The sequence below is a fragment of the Stegastes partitus genome, unplaced genomic scaffold (assembly GCF_000690725.1).
Source record: "Stegastes partitus isolate 25-593 unplaced genomic scaffold, Stegastes_partitus-1.0.2 Scaffold453, whole genome shotgun sequence".
Taxonomy (NCBI): domain Eukaryota; kingdom Metazoa; phylum Chordata; class Actinopteri; family Pomacentridae; genus Stegastes; species Stegastes partitus.
In genome coordinates, this window is record NW_007578184.1 from 172,041 (window position 1) to 191,755 (window position 19,715).

Genomic DNA, 19,715 nt, shown 5'->3' on the forward strand with positions numbered 1-19,715 from the left:
CATTGATTTATAATAAAAACAACTGATCCTAAAAGTAGTTAGTACCAAAAGCTATGATCAAAACAAGATATAATAAAGTAATTTTAATAAATAAAACATTTGCCATACAATAAGGAAAAGCAAACTGATTAAAGTAAGTAGAAGTTAGAATTAGGAAGCCTGAGAAAAGCGCTGTCGGAGGAATTCAAGTAACGATCAGGCTCACAGGAAGCAGACTGAGCATATAGGCAGGACCATTTAAGGTTTTAAAAGCAAGCAATAAAATCTTAAAATCAATTCTATAGCTCACTGGTACCCAGTGAAGGGCAGCCTTTTCTATCAGCACAAGTCCTTGGACGTTTTGCCTGCTTGTACTTTGGTAAAGTGCACTACTGCAGGTATCTTTGCAAATGCACTGCAGTATTTGAGTCTGTGAGAGAGAAAGGCATTGATAAACTTTTCTAAGCCTTTTAAAAAAGAAGTGGACTGATCTTGTTTAGTCACCTGAGAATCAAAGAAAACAAAAAATGATTTCTGTCGTTTGCTCGAAATAATATTAGCTACTTTACTCAGATTAGGAGTTTAAACTCTGCCAGCATTGTGTCTCTAATTAAAGTTTATCAGTTGGTTTAACTGAATTGCCATTAAATATGTGACAGACCTTCTTGTCTCCCATCAGGGTGATTTGCACTAACTTTGATGATGCAGTGTGCATTCACATATTCATACATGTACAGTGACTTATCTCCAGTAAATGAGCTTCAACGACTTCAAACATATTTTCACGAGGAGATCTGTGACAGAAAACCAAAGTTGTAAATGTGAGAGAATAAGCTAATAAGTGACTAAAGTGGTGGCTGCCAGCTTGCATCTATTTTAACACAGTGACATGTACTGTTGCAGTGCAGTAGGAGAGAGCGAGGTGTGACTTCATGATGGCTAAAAATGAGAACCAGACTCTTTCTCATCATGGTTCTGCAAAACCAGTCTGCTCTAGTCAGCTTGAAGCAAAAACAAAACATACAGTATGTGTGTCATTTAAATATTGCTTATTGCTTTTACTTTCTCCTTTAGCTCTCAACCAAGTGAAGTGCCATAAAAGTTACAAATCACGGCTCTTGGTGTAGATTTGAATGTATTAATTAAAGTTTTTGCACAATCCCTTCACTGCCTCCGGCTTTTGAGAGGAACTTTATGTTTTGCTCTTGTCGTATCGATTTACTGAGCTGAAGTTATTATTGAATCCTTAAGACAGCAATTTTAAACTCTGTCGTTTCGCCTGGATTTTCTAACAGACTTCTGGAGTCCGCTGAGTGCTTCGGACCTCCAAAACGGACCAGTGGAGCCAGTTGCATCAACCAGCAGCAGCCAGGCCCAGACCCAATGCTCTCTGCTGACTCGAGGCAAACAAGGCAAAGTGTGCTTCATCAACCCGCTTTTCCTGCAGCTGGAGGTCAGCAAGGTCAGTAATGAAGGATATGTGGTTCATTGAGCCCACTGACAGACTCCCCTGTTGGTCATTTTTTAGCATGTAATTGTTTGTGAACACGCCAAGTGTTCACCGTGGACTTTATTCATCTCCTTTAGAAAAATAAACAATTCAAAGTGTGGTGCTGAATCCACTTTTTAATTCTTTTTACAGCAGCAACAACTCACAAACCACAGTGCCTCCAATAAACGGCACCGCTTCAAGCGCAGCATGCGGCTCCGGCTCTCCGAGTCCTCCATGAATCTGTCCCTGGAAGGGATTGGCTCCTACTCACCTCCCCTGTCAGAGGACCAAGCTGGTGGGTCAGAAAGACTCCAAACCAACCCTCAGAGGAGAGTTCACGCCGGGGCAGGCATCCTGAGGAGAACCCCTGCTGTGTCGCCTGGGTCAGCAGAGGAAGACGACCTAATGTCTGTCTATGTGCCGCAAGTAATGCGTGTTACGATCTTTATCTTCATTTCAAACCATGCTTATACTCATGTGAGCAGACTGTTTTCTGAGACTAACACCATGTTGTCTCAGATCACTTTGCAATTCATAAAAATGTTTTCACACATGACAAAAAAATCTCATGTAAAATAATAACGTCTCTCCTGTTCCAGACACCTGCCAAGGTGGAGGAGCCTCCAAAGCCCCGGCAGGACACAGGTATTGAGGTGGCGGTTCTGGCTGGGGACCGTCGCGCAGCTCCGTCTTTGGCTGAGCTCGACAGCAGCAGCTCCTTCAGCAGTATGGACGAGGACAATGACTCAGATTCAGATCCAGAAAGCATGACCAAAACCCAGATGCACACCTACAAGCGTCCGCCGCTGGTGCGTGGCCGTGGCCGTGGTGGGCTGCATCGTATGAGTGAGGCCTTTGTGTGTTTCTTTGCTCCGGACAAGCGGCTGACTCGACTGGTGGAGGAGCTGTCCAGAGACAGGCGCTCGATCTTCGGGGGCACGGTTCAGGACTTCCTCCTGGAGCAGAGAGAAGTGCTCAAATCCCTGACCTCCACATCATCCTCCTCTTCCTCAGCACGTGTGACCTCTGTGCAGCTTCTGCAGGGCCTTCGCCTCTTTCTGTCCCAGGCAAAGTGCTGCCTGCTGGACAGCGGAGAGCTGGAGCCTCCCATTGAAACCCTGGTTCCAGAGAACGAGAAAGGTAAACAAATAGGAACCTGGTAAACGTGTCGATACACATTTCTTGGACACATCAGTGTAAGTTACATTATAATCAAACCATCATTTGAAACCTTCATTTAATTTAATTTAAGGAGACTAGCAGAGGCTAATCTGGTTTGAAAGCAGAAATAATTTTATGAGTCAGGTGTTATCATCAGGCACAACTTAAGGGACATACACATCCAATTTTTACTTTTTTTTTTTACACAAAAGTAAATTAGGATTTTTGACTGTATATAAAAGTGGATGTAGCCACTGTGGCGTCACCCATTGGTTTGTGGACTCTCGTTTTGAAGCCTTGCTTTAACCATCTTCGTTTGAAATCAGACATGACGATCTGACTGAGAACTCAAGGACATTATATACGGCAGCAACTTGTCAATCAAAGTGAGCCACACTCTTAAACGCACCCTGCTTTATCATCTGTTTTCCTCTAAATGGAAGCAAAATTTACAAAATGCATTGAAGGAGAAATAAAACTAGTGATCAAGTTCATATACTTTGGAACTTTTTTAAAAGAAAAAGATCAAAATAAAAAGTAGAACCATTTTCTCATAGCCTTCTATTCAATCTAACTTCTTTTTGTAACCAGAGGAGTCTCCCCCTGCTGGTCACTGGAAAGAATGCAGGTTTAAGGCCCGTCCTCATTAGCTTTACTCTTTAGACACGATTCGTCTTTTGAAGCCAGCAGTGGTGATAGAAACATTCTACCACAGAGGTTAAATGCTCCGTTACAACTAAAAAGCCTGCATTCAAATTCCTACTTGAGTAAAACTACAAAAGTATAAACACCAAGAAGTACTTGTAATCTATTTGTTCATTATGTTTTTTTATTATTAAACTAAATTTCCAAATTAATTATGAAATAAACTTCACCAAATAAATGTAGTGGAGTAGAAGTACAAAGTAGCATAAAATGGAAATACTCCAGTGAAGTACAAGTAACTTAAAATTGCACTTAAGTACAGCATTTGAGTAAAAGTACTTAGTTACATATTTTACGTTGAATTACAGTTTTCTGATTCAAGATCTGGGCTGCAAGGTGGATCAGTGGTTAGCACTGTTGCCTCGCAGCAAGAGGTTCGCCAGTTCGCGTCCCAGTGAGGACACCCGGGATCTTTCTGGAGTTTGCATGTTCTCCCCGTGCAGCGTGGGTTCTCTCCGGGTTCTCCGGCTTTCTCCCACACAGTCCAAAAACATGTTGAGGGTGTCCCCTGCCTTCACCCTGAGTCAGCTGGGATAGACTCCAGCCCCACGCAACCCTAGTGAGGATTAACCGGTGTATAGATAATGGATGGATGGATGATTCAAGATCTGTTAATTTGCTAGAAGAAAGGGAAACAGGATAAAGCAATGTTTACATGCACTGGTCAATACTGAGAATTTGGGACATTTTCCTTCTTTAACAAGTATACTTTCAGACTTATAGGGAAATATAATCCAAAATGCACAATTAAGTGTTTATTTAACTAAACTTTTGCTATTTATGTCTGTAGTTTGCAGTTACGATACATTTCTTCCCTCAAAATAGATATTTTTCCATATTCCCTCTTATTTCAATCTATATTCTGAAGGTTTTTCCAGACGGGTTTGTTCATATACCTTTAATAGCCTGGTTTATGTGACATTTTGTTCACAGGATGTGCTTTGTGGCCGTTTACAGTAGTTTCTGAATAATGGAGTGATGAAAGTGATATCTGAAATCCCCTCGACAAAAGCCTTTGACTCTAATATGTGAATATAATGACTTTATGAAGTGTTCAGATTTTCGTCTCTTTTTTTTTCACTTGAGGAAATTTAATGAAGATATCTGCTGGTTAAAAAGTGCACAGTGTCCACCTGTCGTGTCTGCACTTCATTTCTTTAGATTTCCCCAACAGAGGAGCTCAAAGTAAGTTTGTGTCTCTCGGTGAATGATTTGATTGAACCGATCTGACTGTGCTGCGACACAGACTGAGCTCAATATCTTCAACCTTGTGAATTTCTCATATACATGCAGGATTAGTTTATCGCATCAAAAGGAGGAGACGGTGAGTGCAGCGAGGGACTGGAGGAGACAGAGAGATGTGAAGAAAAAAAAAAAAAAACTGTACTATTAGAAAACAGTGATTCAATAGACACAGTGCCAGAGGACGCAGGTCTATGGAAACAGACAGCCTTTTCTGATAAATGGTGGGCTGCCCAGGCTCCAGTGAAAGGCACTGTCAACACAAAGTAGTTTGCGTGGGGGGTAGAGCCTCATTCACTGGAGCTCATATTGTCTCTGGTATTTAGAAAACAGCATTAGGAAAGCCCTGCCCGACGCGCCCGCACTCACATCCATCTCATTCAAAGTGCGATTATTGTAAAGACATCGCAGGGTGTTACTTTGGAAGGATTGTAGTCAGATCTTTTGACACAGTCCTGTGCGTAGGTTTTTCTTTTTTGGCCTGCTTTGTGTGTGGCTGAGTGTGCGCTCGCAGGTGTGTTTGTGTGTAAATGTGTGATGACGGATGGTTGCCCGGCTGTGCAGAGGCTTCAGGGAAGAGTGGTCGGCCGCTGCCTTCCGTCCTCTCTTCCTTCCTTCCTGCGCTGCGATTCTGATTTATCTCGCATTGCGTCGGTGGGAGGCATTTGCATTTTTTTTTTTTCTCCCCCTCGTTTATCATAAAAAGATATCACAGTCCCACGCTCACTTGAAGAGCAGCACGATTCAGGGGAGGGTGGGAGTGAGAGATAGAAATAGGAAGGTTACTTTGAAAATGTAATCAGTTACAGATCTCTGAGTAACGGCTTAAAAAAAACAAACAGCTTTTTGAGGGCTAGCCAGCCAGGCTGTAATCACATTACATGTAATCTGTTACCCTCCAGAGCTCATAACAAAGAGAGGGATGCTGGGATTGATCAGGGAGGGAGGCAGAGAACCAGAGGGCGGAGGGTGTGAATGATTGATCACAAGAGGGAGTGATATAGTAAGGTAAATGAGGGGAGTTGTTGGGGGATTATGCTGCAGGAAAGCATGAAGGATGGAGAGGAGGGAGAGCAGGATATTGATGATGAGTGGAAAACAGAGTACGCTGGAGAATTGTTACCCACTTAGTCAGGACTGCCCACTGACTGCAGGAGAATCACAGAGTGCGTTTCCACGTGTGAGAGCACGCATGCATGTGTGCTGTACATGTACACGAGTTTGTGTATTACTGTTGCCAGGCCAGAAAAAACTCCACAATGTTAGCTTCTGGGGGACTAAGAAAACAGCATTTCTGACTGTATGAGCAAGAGGGTTTACTGGAGGAGTTTGCCATTTGGAGAAATATGCATATTTGCTTTCTTTCCAAAAGTGGCTTGAGGAGTCTGATGCTTTTCTCTTTGCTGAGAACAGAATCAGGACGAGGTTATGGGGGAAAAAATCTAGCTTGACTCTCAGAAATTCTAAAGCTGTGGACGATGTTTAAAGATGGGGGAACCCTCTGTGATGTCATCCATAGATGCTACAACAGATTTCCTGGGGTGGGGTGGCCACTTTGGTGGTGCCTGACTCCTCCTAACTCCCAGCTGAAGCGGTCCATGCAAACGTCTGTGTGCCATTAAGCGTCCTGTGACTGCACCCACCCGTCACTCAAAGCAGCCACGCCTTTAATTATGCATAACTTTGAACCTTAATACGATTTCAACGGCTGAGTAATATACAAATTCACCCCATGCACAGCCTTCAGAAATTAGATGTTATAACCAAAATGATCTTTTGTATGGCTGTAAACTAAACTAACTATAATAAACTTTGCTTTAACATGGTGATCTGTGGGGACTGACTTGGTTTTGGAGCCAACCTCAAGTGGCTATTCAAGGAACTGCAGCATTGTAGCACTTGTGTGATGGCTGAATTTTTCCACAAATCCATGAATTTGTTTTTTTGTGGATCGCACCATATTACACTTCATTTAAAGGGCCCATATTATGTTTCTTTTGGGATTTCCGTTTTGTACATGCAAAGGTCTGAAAACTTACAAAGTCCATGCTAAAGAGTGGTTTTCTGTTCAATGGAAAAGACTGGGCTCTTTAGTTTAACTTGTCAAACTACACGTGCAAGTGTGAATGATGGGATCAATAAAGTACTATCTATCTATCTATCTATCTATCTATCTATCTATCTATCTATCTATCTATCTATCTATCTATCTGTCTATCATAAATGAAGATTCTAATGAACATTAGTGTCAACTTGAATTTGAAAGCCGACAGTGAGATTGGAGAAAATGTGGGTGAGCTCATTTAAAAATCTAAACCAATGAGTGCTATTGCTGGAAATTTTCTCTATATTGATGTCTCCTGGGGGCTGCAAGGTGTCTCGGTGGTTAGCACTGTTGCCTGGTAGCAAGAAGGTCGCATCCCGGTGAGGACACCCAGGATCTTTCTGCATGGAGTCTCCATGTTCTCCCCATGCAGGTTCTCTCCAGGTTCTCCGGCTTCCTCCCACATAGTCCAAAAACATGTCGAGGTTAATTGGTGATTCTAAATTGTCCGTAGGTGTGAATGTCAGTGTGCTTGGTTGTCTGTCTCTAAGCGTAGCCCTGTGATAGACTGGTGACCTGTCCAGGGTGTCCCCTGCCTTCCCCCTGAGTCAGCTGGGATAGGCTCCAGCCCCCCATGACCCTAGTGAGGATTAAGCGGTGTATAGATAATGGATAGATGGATGATGTCTACTGGTATGGGGAGCTTACAAAAAACTAACTGAATAAAAAACAAAAACAGAAATATATATATGTTTATATTATATGTATTGTGACTATAAAGTCGGATAACAAGGTGAGAAGGCAATTTTTCAAGGATGACTAGTGTTGTAATTCACCAAAATACATGTATTTAAGTACAATACTTGTACATAATTGTTGGTGCTATATGTATATATTTTGTGTTTCCCCACTTTTTTGTTTTTTGTTTTTTGTTTTTTTAAAAAAGGAGTAACATCACACTTGAGTTAAAAACAAAAACTGATGTGCAGTGGTACAATTTTAGTGACTGCTGCTCAAAAAAAAAATCTTTCTTTCAAAAGACAACATTCATTCGCAATTACTTAAGTGTTTTCTAAAGTGAAAGCACGTTTCCGGTTTCATCGTTGGCACGCTATTAACTTGACTGTAGTGATGAGTATACCTTTCTGGGCCTCTTGCCAGTAGCTCTAGATACGTAGACATGTTTTACTACCTGCACATGACCAAAATAAGGAATAAAAAACACATAATATCCCAGAATTAGTTCATCTCATGTGCATCAGTGCCAGAGTAGGTGTCAGTTTCCCCAAACACTGACGTCCTCCCTCCCTCTGTCTGCAGACCTGGCCCTGGAGCGGGCCATGTTCTCCTGTGTGCTCCGGCCTCTGAAGTCCCACCTTGAGAAAGCCCTGATCGCTTTGCACAGTCAGGACGGCTCCAGCCAGTGTCTCACCCAGAACATGCTCCATCTGAAAGGGGACGCCGCCATGGAGCGGCTCGGTGTGCGGACGGGCGTCCCAGACAGCCGGGAGGTGGAGCGGGTGAAGCAAAAGCTGATCCTGATGCAGCGGACGCACTCCCCCATCGACAAAGTGCTGCTGCTGCTGCAAGTGTGCAAGTGTGTCCACAAGGCCATGGGGTCCTTACATGGTGAGATGCTGCACAGTCAAAATGAAGCCTTCAGAGTCACGTTGAATGTTTATCTTATTTGTTTTGTGTGGATTTGGTTTGCAGGGTGTATTAGAAATCAGTCAGGAGTTGGTTTTGCAGCAGAAGACAAGATTAACTGTGAAAATATTAGAATAAGATTTGCTGTAACATTGATAAAAATTACTTTTGCTGCTTGAAACAAAGACTCAAGGTCAACAGTCTTTGAAAGACGAGTGTTTTGCCACTTTCAAAAGCTTCCTGTGCCATAAAACGCTGATGACACCCTCTTCTCTAGCTGTCCTTTTCGTGCTTCCTTCACAGGACATGAAGTGAGCTGGGATGACTTCTTGCCGTCGTTGTCTTACGTGATCGTGGAGTGTAGCAGGCCTCACATCCTGATAGAGGTGGAATACATGATGGAGCTGCTGGAGCCCTCCTGGCTCGGAGGAGAGGGTATGACCAAACTGATACTTGTTCATCCAAGAGCTGTGCTGTGTGTTTAGTTTGCAAAGATTTCCCAGAATCCAGGACATGGATATGTTAAACCAACACCAAACTGTTTTTTCTAGTTCTGGAAGGGCAGGATTAACAACCTAGTACAGCGCTGATAAATCTAGTATGATGTGTGTAAAAGACGCGACAACCTTCCTACACAAAACCCAGCTGTACGACAGGTGTGGGCTCACCTGACCTGTCATGAGACTTTCACAGCATCAGTGCAGTGCAGCTTTCATGTGCTTTTTAAACCCACTGTTCTGCCATTTACAAATCACTGATGGAATACTTTATCAGGTGCTTCTGACAAATTAGGTTTTTGCTTGTTATCCTTCTCCACTGACTACTTCATGTGTATAGGTGTGTAAATAGTACATAGGTTAGTACAGTTCTGTGGTCTATGTTAGCAGTGTATCGACAGCAAAAAGACATTGGAACTGTGTGGCTAATAAGCACAATTCGGTATTTGTTTACTTCCTCGTATCGCGTAGTTATACCACCATGCCGTTAAAAACACAAGTAGGTTTTGTGATATTAGTACAGAGCTGCTTCGCATTTTACTTTTTGCATTACTCCTGCTTTTTGTCTAAAAATAGTGTAATCATATTCTGCTGTCTGTCTAGACTATTACTACTCCTGCAAATTAAAAGCAGTTACCGGTTAGATTAATTAAACAGATCATTTTTGATTCTGGAAAACCTTATTTTAATTCATACCTCTGTTCTGTATTTGTTGCTGGTAAACAGGAGTGATGCATTTAGTGGTTAAATGACAAAACAGTCGATAATAAGCTGAACGAAAAGATGAATGGTGCTAGATTTAGTGTTTTTTTTTTTGTTTTTTTTAATGATTTTTCCTTGTCCAACACCTCTCCTGCCTCCAGGTGGGTACTACCTGACCAGTGTGTACGCCAGCCTGTGTCTGATCCAGAGCCTGGACAAGGACCAGTCGATCTCAGGCTGCCTGACGCCGGAGGCCCAGGAGGCGCTGAAGGAGTGGAGCTGCAGACGGAGCCGAGAGGCCCAGAGACAAAAAGAGAATCAGCAGAGCCAAGTAGGCACCAGCTGCTTTGATTGTAGCAGTACACCACAGAATCACTGGTAGCATTTTGTGTGGGTTTGCTATGGAGTAATTTAGTCTATAGCGTATCACAGAACTTGCCCTGTGTGAAACGCTGATTGATGTGTGGACAGTTGCTCATTATGCAGCGAGACACGTCTATGTGAATGAACTATTTCATTTAAAGAAAGTAGATTAAAGTTGCAGATGGCTGAGGGTGGATTAAAGGCTGAAATATCCTTAAACAAACAGTGGGATGGAATATTTTCACTGGAGGTTTCTTATTCTCCTTCACTGTTCATAGAGTGGATTCAAAACTTGATAAAAATGTACCTTTTTTTACAAACTCAGAAACTCTTTAAACATATTTTTAGAAATTTTTTATTAAAAATCAACAACTGATATCTCATTCAAACAAGTACTCATATCTATTCTTCTTTAGCTTTATACCTTGTAGAACCTCCTCTGACAGCTTTTGCAGCTTTGGGTCTTCCTGTGTTGGTCATACAAGCTGTGAGCAGCTGAGTTTTGGCAGTTTCTCTGATTATTCATCGCAGATCCTTCTCAAATTGAATGAGAAGCATTTGAAACCGCTTCAGGTCTCCCCACAGGTGTTCTACGGGATTTAAGTTTTGCTTCTGTTGAAGTGAATGTTCGGTTTCTGATGTCCTTCCTTACCAAGGACTTGTCCGTTTTGTCAACTCTAGGGAGACTCTTAGTAGTTTCATATTTTTTTTTTTTCCATTTCACAATTCTTAAAGCCACTGTGCACTTTGTAACACTCAGAGTTTCAAAATAATTTTACGCCTCGCACTGAATGGGTCTGTGTACTTTGTGAATCCACTCTCAGAGTATCTCAGACAAGGTCAAGAAGCGCTTCGTACACAGCCTCTGAGCTGCGTGCTGCTTTTTTGCTGCTTTTCTGTGGTACTGGTGTAAAGGGCAAGTTCCTAAAGACTCCACGCATTAGCTTTACCCGCTTTATCCTGTGGAGGGTTACAGGGGGATGGAGCCTTTCTCAGGGGGAAGAGGAATCTAACAGCGAGGCAGACAACCATCACATTCACACTGATGAACAGCTTAGAATCACCAGTTAGCCCACCATGCATGTTTTTTAGACTGTAGGAAGAAAACCCACACAGGAGCAGGGATAACACACAAACTCCACACAGAAAGACTTCCAGCAGGTTAGAATCCCAGAAGCTTCTTGCTATTTGTACACTAAATATGAAGTTACAGCCAGCATCTGGTCAGCTTGGCTTAGTTTATGACTGTAAGAAAGGTCTCAGCTGTGTGAAACAGGATTTTTGCAGTTGACATTTCCACGTGTATACCTGTATTGCATCTGTAGCACAGGGGAATGTGTGATCCAAAGTGTTTACACGGCTCACAAGGCTTTTAAAAGTCTACAGCTGACAATGTACCTGAAATGATCTGCCATGATATTGTGGGTTTAAGCTCCAGCTTATCCGGGACTTCAAGAAGTTGCGAATCACTAAGCCGCTAGGAATCAACCACAAGCTCTTTCTACGAATCAAACTGTCACAAAACCTGTGTTATGTCTTTCAAATTGTGCAAAAGACACATAAACAAGGCGATAATCCATCCAAAGAGGTCAGACATTACATTACAGTACATTAATTATACTGATGGCGATGCGCGCTGAGCAGCATCACTTTGTCCTACATCTGTGACTCCGGCAGGTTGGATAGAATGAGCAACAATGGCCCATATCTGATTCAGAATTGATCTCAGATGCTGCTGCCACAGCTGCTGCTGCTGCTGCTGCTGTTCGGGAAGTTGAGGATCGCGTTTGAATGCTCTCGAGGTCAAGAAAAAAAGTGTAGATGTTCCAGCGGGTCAAACACCTAAAGTGAGACAACACACCTGGATTTCCCTTCTTTGCGTGCAAACACGTTTCAAATTCATTTGAGGGGATTAGTTTTTAGACATTTTTAGAGGTAATCCGCTGATCTGGGGCCACCAGCTTACGCCTGGATGAACACACACACACTTTTTATCCACACTCTCCTATTATCACCCTCCTGGCCCCAGATTGGTACAACGGTCCACCAGATGCCATGGAAAAAAGGCATTGTCATCCACAACGTTTCTGTCTCGTCACGTGGTGCCTCTCCTGGCTTCAAATAGCCGATCTAACTCACCCGGCAGCCAGATTTTCCACTGACACAGGCGGGGATCAGTGAGCCAAGTGCTATGAAGAAGTGGGCGGTCAGATAACATGAAATTTATTGAGCTGCATCTACCCATCGAAGCAGGCAAACACAATATGCACACGGACAGCGAGGAGCTCAGTGACTCTGTAAGTTTTGATGATGGGAGACCTGTTGATTGTAATTGCTACTGTGTGTGTGTGTGTGTGTGTGTGTGTGTGTGTGTTTTACTTCTTTTTTTTTAAAGAGCCTTTGTGGCCACTTGTGCATCTGTGTGTGTGCTTTGGGGGAGGTAGTTGTGTGTGCAGGTAGGACTGCTGGTGTGTGTGTGTGTGTGTGTTTGTGTTTGTGTGTGGCAAAGAAGAGGATTCTCTCTGGTTCCTCAAGGTTGGATGTTTGGTAAAAGGATTTAGTCCAGTATGTTTTCATTGTGTGTGTGTGCTTTACAGAGAGCTGTGAGGGCGTCTGTAGGTGGCTGAATCTGACATTATATAATGGCTTAAGTGTTTGAAAAGTGGCAATTGTTGATACCGACTCGTTAGATTTGTGTTTGATCGCTTTTTGCTCTTCTGGAAATGTCAAAAAGTTTCTGTTTGGACTAAAGTGCACGAGAGAGAAAACTTCAGCAGCAGCAGCAGCACCACAGTAGACTGAGCCCAATGGAGGAGATTTGATGAGTTTGGACGCAGACTTGCTGTAATGGATTAAAGCTGGGACTTTGTCAATGAAGCTGTAACATGCAACAGAGAAAAGAGCAATATCAGGAAGATGATTTTCATATAAAACTCTTGGATCCGCTGCCTGTGTGTGGGAAGAAGAAGCTTTGTTTTAGAGGCAATTTCTTTTATAAACATCAATTTGGCTCATTTATTGTAGCGGATTATCAGCCTGTGTGCTCGCACAGTTTTCACTCCTCCTCTGGCTCCATCTCTCTCTCCTCCCCCTCTTTTGCCCTCACTCCATAAGCCTCTTGACCTCTGTTTTGCATGAATACAGTATATATTCACTCTTTTTTCTCTCTCTATCTCCTCCCCTCCCACCTCCCTCCCTCCCTCCTTGCAGAGGTGCGTTCGGATACTGTTCCAGGACGGGGAGCGGAGCGCTGTGCGGACGTTGCAGTGGAGAGCCGGGGAGACGAGCCAGGCCCTGGCACAGCTGTGTGCCTCCACCTTCGGAGTGTCCGACCCGCAGCAATACACCCTGTACTGGCGCAGCGGCGGCGAGATGAGGGCCCTGCCGCCTCAGGCCCAGCCCCAGGACCTGGCCAGCCACAGCGAGGGAGGCCCCTCGCTCTCCTACCTGAGGACCGACCACGACTTCAGCAAGATGCGGCGGCTCACCAGAGGTGGCGCCGTGGACCTGAGCGAGTCGGTGTGTGAGGAGTGAGTGGGAGGCAGGGAGGAAGGAGGGAGGAGGAGGAGGAGGAGGAGGAGGAGATGGATGGTCGCTCTCGCTTTCTCTCTCTTTCTCTCTCTTGTTCTGTCTCTTTCTCTCCGGCGGTGTGTTGTGTCTCGTCGTGGGTCAGGACTTGTTGTGAAAAACTACAGCCCTTCTCCAGACCAGGAGCAGACCTTGATCGGTAAACTCTTCCCTAAACGGACCAACATGCAGAGCAGAGCAGGACCAACATAGGGACTGTTGCCAAAAGTTGTACTATGTACCACTCAGTGTGGCTGCTAGTGTAAAGGAGTGTACTATTTGTGACATGGAAAATGTGTAATAAATGGAATTTGTTATTTGAAACATGAACCCAGAGTTATACCATGAAGGGATTACATCACTCAAACGTGAGGAGGCTCAAATCCAAAGACAAATTCTGTGAGACTACTGTTGCCTGGAAACAAAATCACTTCCTGAACGCACACGAGAAGGCAAATTGTCCACCGTGCTGATGTAACCCTTTCACAGTATAGTTCTGGGCAAAATCTAAAAGACACTTGGATGTTTTATTACTTCACTTGTGTGTGTAAAAGTCTGCAGATCTTTGGATGGAACTATGCTGTTAAAGGAGGGGACACGAGCCTTTCTGTGCCCCCTGGAATACAGTTTGTCAAAAAGGTGAGACGTGTTCTAGCCAAGACCAAACCTCAATACCAAAGTGACATAAAGAAACCGACTAAGAGGCCATTTTGATAGACAACAGGTGTTTACTTTGAAGGAAATCAGGTTTTTCAAGCTTGAGGGAAGCTTTAAATCAGCTGTTTATTTTTAGAATCACCCACAGAGACAATTTATTTTTACTTTTTTGAGAAAAAAAAAGCCTCTCCTCCTTGCTTTGCTATTTAATGGCGCTGGCAGGTGGAGTAATGGGCGAGTAGGAGGGAAGTGATAGAAAAGCATCAGCTCTCTGTTTTTAAAACCATGTGAGGAAGAAAAAGAAAAAGCACTTCACATCGACACACCGAGACAACCTGCAACAGATTTACTTAATGACTTGCGAATGTATTCAAATCTTTTTTCCGTGTCAGAGTTTTAATCCTTTCAGAACTGCATTCATTTCACGTTTCAACTCACCGCTTTTGAGTTCTACTGTTTCTCTTGGCCGAACTGTAAGATAACTTTGTGTTCTGAGCGGACTGAGAGGACAGTCTGACCAGTAAACCAGCACCTCACAGTGACTGGTAGAATGTAAATGTACACGTCACCAGCTTCTGGTGCCTCCTGCTGCAAGTCATCACTATCAACTGACTGTTCAAACTCAGTGTCATTATCGATTATCATATTGTGTATTTAAAAACTAACTTTTAATTGTTCAATTTGTTGGGTAGATATCAAACCTAAGTATGGATTTTCGACATATCTGGAGTTTTCAATCGGCCGAGGAGGTTCACTTTGGGAACTATGACGTGTTTTGGACATTATTGCATGCTTTTTCATTTAACGTGAAGGTTCTGCGAATGTGGTGTGTGTGTGCGTGAAGCATGTGTTCATTGTGAGAGCTCACTATTTCTTTTCAGTGTAAAAACACATTACTGTATTTTTGTCAGGTAACTCAGTATCGCAATAAAAAATGCAATATCTGTGTTGTTACATCCACTTTTGTACCACAGTGGGATTGTGAGTGTCTTAAATCAACCACTTGATGGCAGCAAATGCCAACGGCGTCATTTTAGTCACTTTCAGATTTGTTGTTTATTCTGCAGGAGCGTTTGGTTTCTTATCTTGGTAATTCTACGCATTTGATATTGGAAAATTTTAGGAATTAACACATTAATGACAGCACAGCATCTGCATGTATGTTAATCTTTATTCAAAAGCATGTTTAAAAAATGGCACTTATTTTAAAAATAATTATATGTGACTGACAGATATTCTCTAAAAACAAGAAATAACAGTATGTTGTAATAAAATTCACTTTTACAGTAGGATGAGAGGAATGACATCTACCCTAATGGGCAATATTTCACATTTTCTTTTTGTTAGTTCCAGTATATTTTTACACAAGAAAAGTTCAGGGCACTCTTTAAATTGGTAGAATGTGGAGGTAGAGTCACTCCAGAAGTTATTGAAAGTAAAATTTCACCCAAATATTGTCTTTTTTTTCCATCCTAAAGCCTTATCAGCATTGCCGAAACCTGAATCAAGACTCAATTTAAATATATATTTTAAAAGTTTCAATGTGAATCTGAGGTCTTCTCACCAAATCAGAAATATTGCAAAATAAATCACCTTTTACATCATCTATTTGTTGAACGTCACAAACAGGTGAATAGATTGAGATTTTAGGGCCAAAAAATTGCTTTTAATATGAATTTGGCAGATTTTTTTTTAGGTTAATCATCAAATCGATCAAAAAAAAATTCTTATCAATCAACTACTTTTTATTCAAAGAAAATGTTAGAATATCCAAAAATGTTTACTTTGGTACAATACAATTGATTAAAAACTGAAAAAGAAATCTCACATTTGAGGATATGTAACAATCTGTGTAGTATTTTTATTTGACAAAACTATATATAAAAAACATTTTAGCACTGACAGAGACGGAAAAGAGTCGATAAATTGACGTTTTTATCCAGAATGCGAGACTAAGAGGTGAGGAGTTGATAGTAAAGTTGAAGAAAAAAAAAAAATCAGATCTTTGAGTTTTTCGTCTGTATTTATTTGATCATGTTTTATTTCAGCGTATTTTATCTGACTCCACCTCCCAGCTTCTGCAGCACTCCCAGGCCTTTCTCCAGATACTCCTCTCTGCTCAGCCAGAAGGAGTCCTTGTCTTTCATGATGTTGGCCAGCACCGCGCCGCCCAGGAACACCATGTGTTTACGTCTGGGAGGGTCCTCAATTCGGATCTTAAACTTCTGCAGAGGCGAAGAATGAAAAAATGAGGGGAGGTCTTTAAAACACATTTCTACATGAACGCATTTTCTTGTTCATGTTGCTGCGTCACTGCAAGCAAATATTTGAGTTAACATAAATTACTAGAACAAAATGTTATGTTTTAGCTTTGGGTTTAACATTTGGGACCTTGGAGATGTTGAGACAGTTTGCATTTGGAAACAACAGTAGCAGAACAACTACAGCTTCAGGTCCACTTAGTCGTTGATTAAACCCCTAAAAACTCCTCTCTGTGCATCAAACCCCATTTATCTGCTTTGAAGTGGTTTAGATGTAACTTCACCCCACTGCTTCCTCCAGAATGTGCAGGTCTATTAAGTTCCTGCCTCTTTTTCCACCCAAAAGCTTCAAAACACTGAACTCGAGGTCTGAGACTATTTTGTCAGCCGTCATGCTTTTAGGTGCTGCAGGTGTCTGAGCATCTGTTTATTCAACCAACTGAGGAACCTCCATCTGCTAAAGAGGATCATAGGAGACGGCGAAAAGCTCCAAAACAAGCCCATAAGCGGACCTTAAGCTCAGGCTGTCAAATTAAGTTGTTACAAAAAGACCTGTTTAATAAATGTCATGTAACAATTATTAAATTAATGGAGTGAGTATTATGTGACATTAACTGATGACATTAACAGTGTTTGACATTTATGCAAAAGGTATTACAGAACCCTTGTGTAACACCTTATTTAACACCCTGGTGCTGCTCTCATACAAAACACAGACTGCTTTGTGCTGTTGTTCGATAAATGAAGACTCCTTTAGAAGTTCTTACGGATAGTTTCTGAGCGTCTCCATCGAGCACCCTCTCCAGGTAGAGCTGCTTGATCTCTCGTTCTAGTCTGGATGGAAGGCCGGGGTACATGGTGGAGCCTCCTGACAGAACGATGTGCTTGTAGAAGTCGGCTCTGCACAAGAAAACAAACAGCAGAGATCTTCTGTCAGATAAAATAAGACGCTTGGCGTTGTGCAGCTTTATTCCAGAGGGCAGGGAAGAGGCTCAGACCTGAGGTCGATGTCTGCGGCCTGGATGGTGTTAAACAGCAGCTCGGCCACTCCGGCTCCCTCTATGTTGATGAGGTGAGGCTGGAAAAGAGCTTCAGGGGCCCCGAATCGCTCTCCGCCAACGTTCACCTGCCGGCCATCAGGGAGCTGCACCAGGGAGAGGAACCAAGTTTTAAATGGAGCTTTTTGCATTGTGAACACATGAGGCCTGTGGTTCCTAATCTGGAGAGGAGTACTCTACTTAATGTCACCAGATGGATGTGAGAGGCTGCAGGATGATTAAACAATTACTATGCAGTCTATGTAAAGGATTTTCCTGTTTTTTAAGTGGAGTAAAATGAAACTAGGATGCTGCTCCTCATCGCACCGTGTACGACTCCACCAGGTAGGTGGTTTCTATGGCGAGACGCTGCTCTTGTTCAATGTTGTATCCCACGTAGCAGAGCTTCTCCTTCAGCATCCGCACAGTCTCAAAGTCAGCAGTGTGGTTGAAGGCGTAACCGCGAAGGAGCAGGAGCTAACAGGAAGATAAAAAGTGTCTTGTCGAATCAAGAATTTAAAGAACAGTTTTTTTAATGTTCATTTTTACAGATGTAGTGAAATCGTTCTTGTATTTTCACATTTTGTCCAGTTATTCAGGCCCTACAACCCAAACACTGAGCTTTTCTCAGCTCACCTTAATGAGGTATCTCGTGATGTCCCGTCCTGCGATGTCCAGCCTTCGTGTGAGATGAGGCAAAGAGAAGCCCTCGTACACTGGACAGATGTGGGTGACGCCGTCTCCCGAGTCGACGACCACACCGGTAAGCAAACCTGCAGGTAAAACATTGATTAACACTTTCACTGTTCACTGAAGAAGAAAAAAAAATGTGTTGACTTAACATCAAAAAGTGCATCAGTTGCACATAAAGTTATGTTTAGTCAACATTATCTGTTCTCATTACGTAAGTTAGGTTTGTTAGACAAACATATTTTTTGCTTTTATGCTTTTCATTCACGGCAAGTATTTACAGATAAGATTTTTCTAAAATATTTAGTATTGATATGGAACAAAATGACAAATTTAATCTTAGACTACACTTATAAAGCTTATGAATCTTTACATAGCTTTAACAATAAATAAATATGAAGGCATATTGTGCATCCCTCTACTTGATCTAGCACAATCTACAACATTTATACGGTATAAAGGCAGTAAGATATAACGTTTAGATATAGTACGACAATACAGCATCTCATAAACATTCTATTAGAGTCACTTAACTGAGTGACTCTATACCCCAGAATACAAAGGATTTAGTCCACTACATATGAATCTGAATGTAAAATCAGCAGCTTGTCCCTGTCCTTACCCTGCGCGTACAGCGTGAGCACAGCCTGAATGGCCACATAGATGCCGTGGAACTGGTACTTCTCAAACATGACCTCTGCGATCTTCTCGCGGTTCTTGTTGGGGTTCATGGGCGGCTCGGTCAGCAGGATCTCAGGAAGACAAATCAACACATACAGCTCAGTAATATTCTATATTCTTTGTTTGTGCGATACTTATTTCAGGCAGGAAATGTTTGTGCTTGCAATTCTTTCAGATTACAGCAAAAAAAAAAAAGAAAACATCTTTCATATTGTTTAAAACAGACTCTTGCATATATTGTCTAACTTTTGCAATGTGTGTATGCAGTGATGTTGCATTGATTTTTCTTCATTGCAGTTGCTTCTGGAATCCTGCAGGATCTAATTTTCTGACAGGGTCCAGGTGGATGTAATGAAACTTTAATAATAAAAGTTATGTTTTACAGATCTTGTTGTGTTTATTATGAATGATTCTGTTTATTCATCAGTGCTGTTTTCCTTCTCACCATGTAAATATGTCTCTGCAGGTTCATCTACGTATGACTCCTGCAAGATTTTACAGCCCTTAGGAATTCATAGCATTCACATCATAGTATTTTACCCATTTTGGGGGCACATTTAAGATTTTTACTATATAAACTGCTAATTTGTATGAGGAATGGTGTTTTGGGATTCATACCTTTCTATAGCTGTGAGGAACGTGATCGGCTGTAATGGTGCAAAAGACTTTTTGTCTTAGCTCATGTTATATTATAACACGAAACTCCTTAATGTTGCCGAGCTTCCATTCTAAGGTTGTACTTGTGTGTTTCATGCAACCTTTGGATATTAATTTGGATATTTTCTATAGGAACTCCCTCAGACACACACATCTGTTTCATACTTTGCATTCTGACGGTGTGATGTTGAGGCGGTCGGGGCCGAAGGTGTGGTCCCACAGGTGGAGCATGTCGTCCCAGCAGCGCACCATGCCGTTCTCCATGGGGTAGGACACCTCCAGCATGGAGCGACACTCGCTGGCCTCGTCCCCCACCATCAGGTCCTGGAGGGA

At 42.4% G+C, this 19,715-nt stretch overlaps 2 protein-coding genes across 2 annotated transcripts in view; one reads left to right on the top strand and one right to left on the bottom strand.

The window, feature by feature from the left end:
• Positions 1 to 13,366, top strand: part of rin1b (Ras and Rab interactor 1b) — a 15,426-nt gene extending 2,060 nt beyond the window's left edge. The window contains exons 5-11 of the mRNA XM_008286369.1: positions 1,275 to 1,441; positions 1,622 to 1,897; positions 2,071 to 2,611; positions 7,944 to 8,252; positions 8,574 to 8,705; positions 9,631 to 9,800; positions 13,043 to 13,366. Of these exons, the coding sequence (XP_008284591.1) occupies positions 1,275 to 1,441; positions 1,622 to 1,897; positions 2,071 to 2,611; positions 7,944 to 8,252; positions 8,574 to 8,705; positions 9,631 to 9,800; positions 13,043 to 13,366 (1,919 nt within the window). The remainder of the gene's footprint in view (positions 1 to 1,274; positions 1,442 to 1,621; positions 1,898 to 2,070; positions 2,612 to 7,943; positions 8,253 to 8,573; positions 8,706 to 9,630; positions 9,801 to 13,042) is intronic.
• Positions 13,367 to 15,209: 1,843 nt separating this feature from the next.
• LOC103360575 (actin-related protein 2-A-like) lies at positions 15,210 to 19,715 on the bottom strand. Its single transcript, XM_008286370.1, has 7 exons — positions 19,548 to 19,715; positions 18,667 to 18,796; positions 17,991 to 18,127; positions 17,682 to 17,831; positions 17,316 to 17,461; positions 17,085 to 17,217; positions 15,210 to 16,281 (listed from the first exon to the last, which is right to left on the bottom strand). The coding sequence occupies exons 1-7, from the start codon at positions 19,698 to 19,700 to the stop codon at positions 16,111 to 16,113; spliced, it is 1,020 nt and encodes a 339-aa protein (XP_008284592.1). The 5' UTR covers positions 19,701 to 19,715; the 3' UTR covers positions 15,210 to 16,110.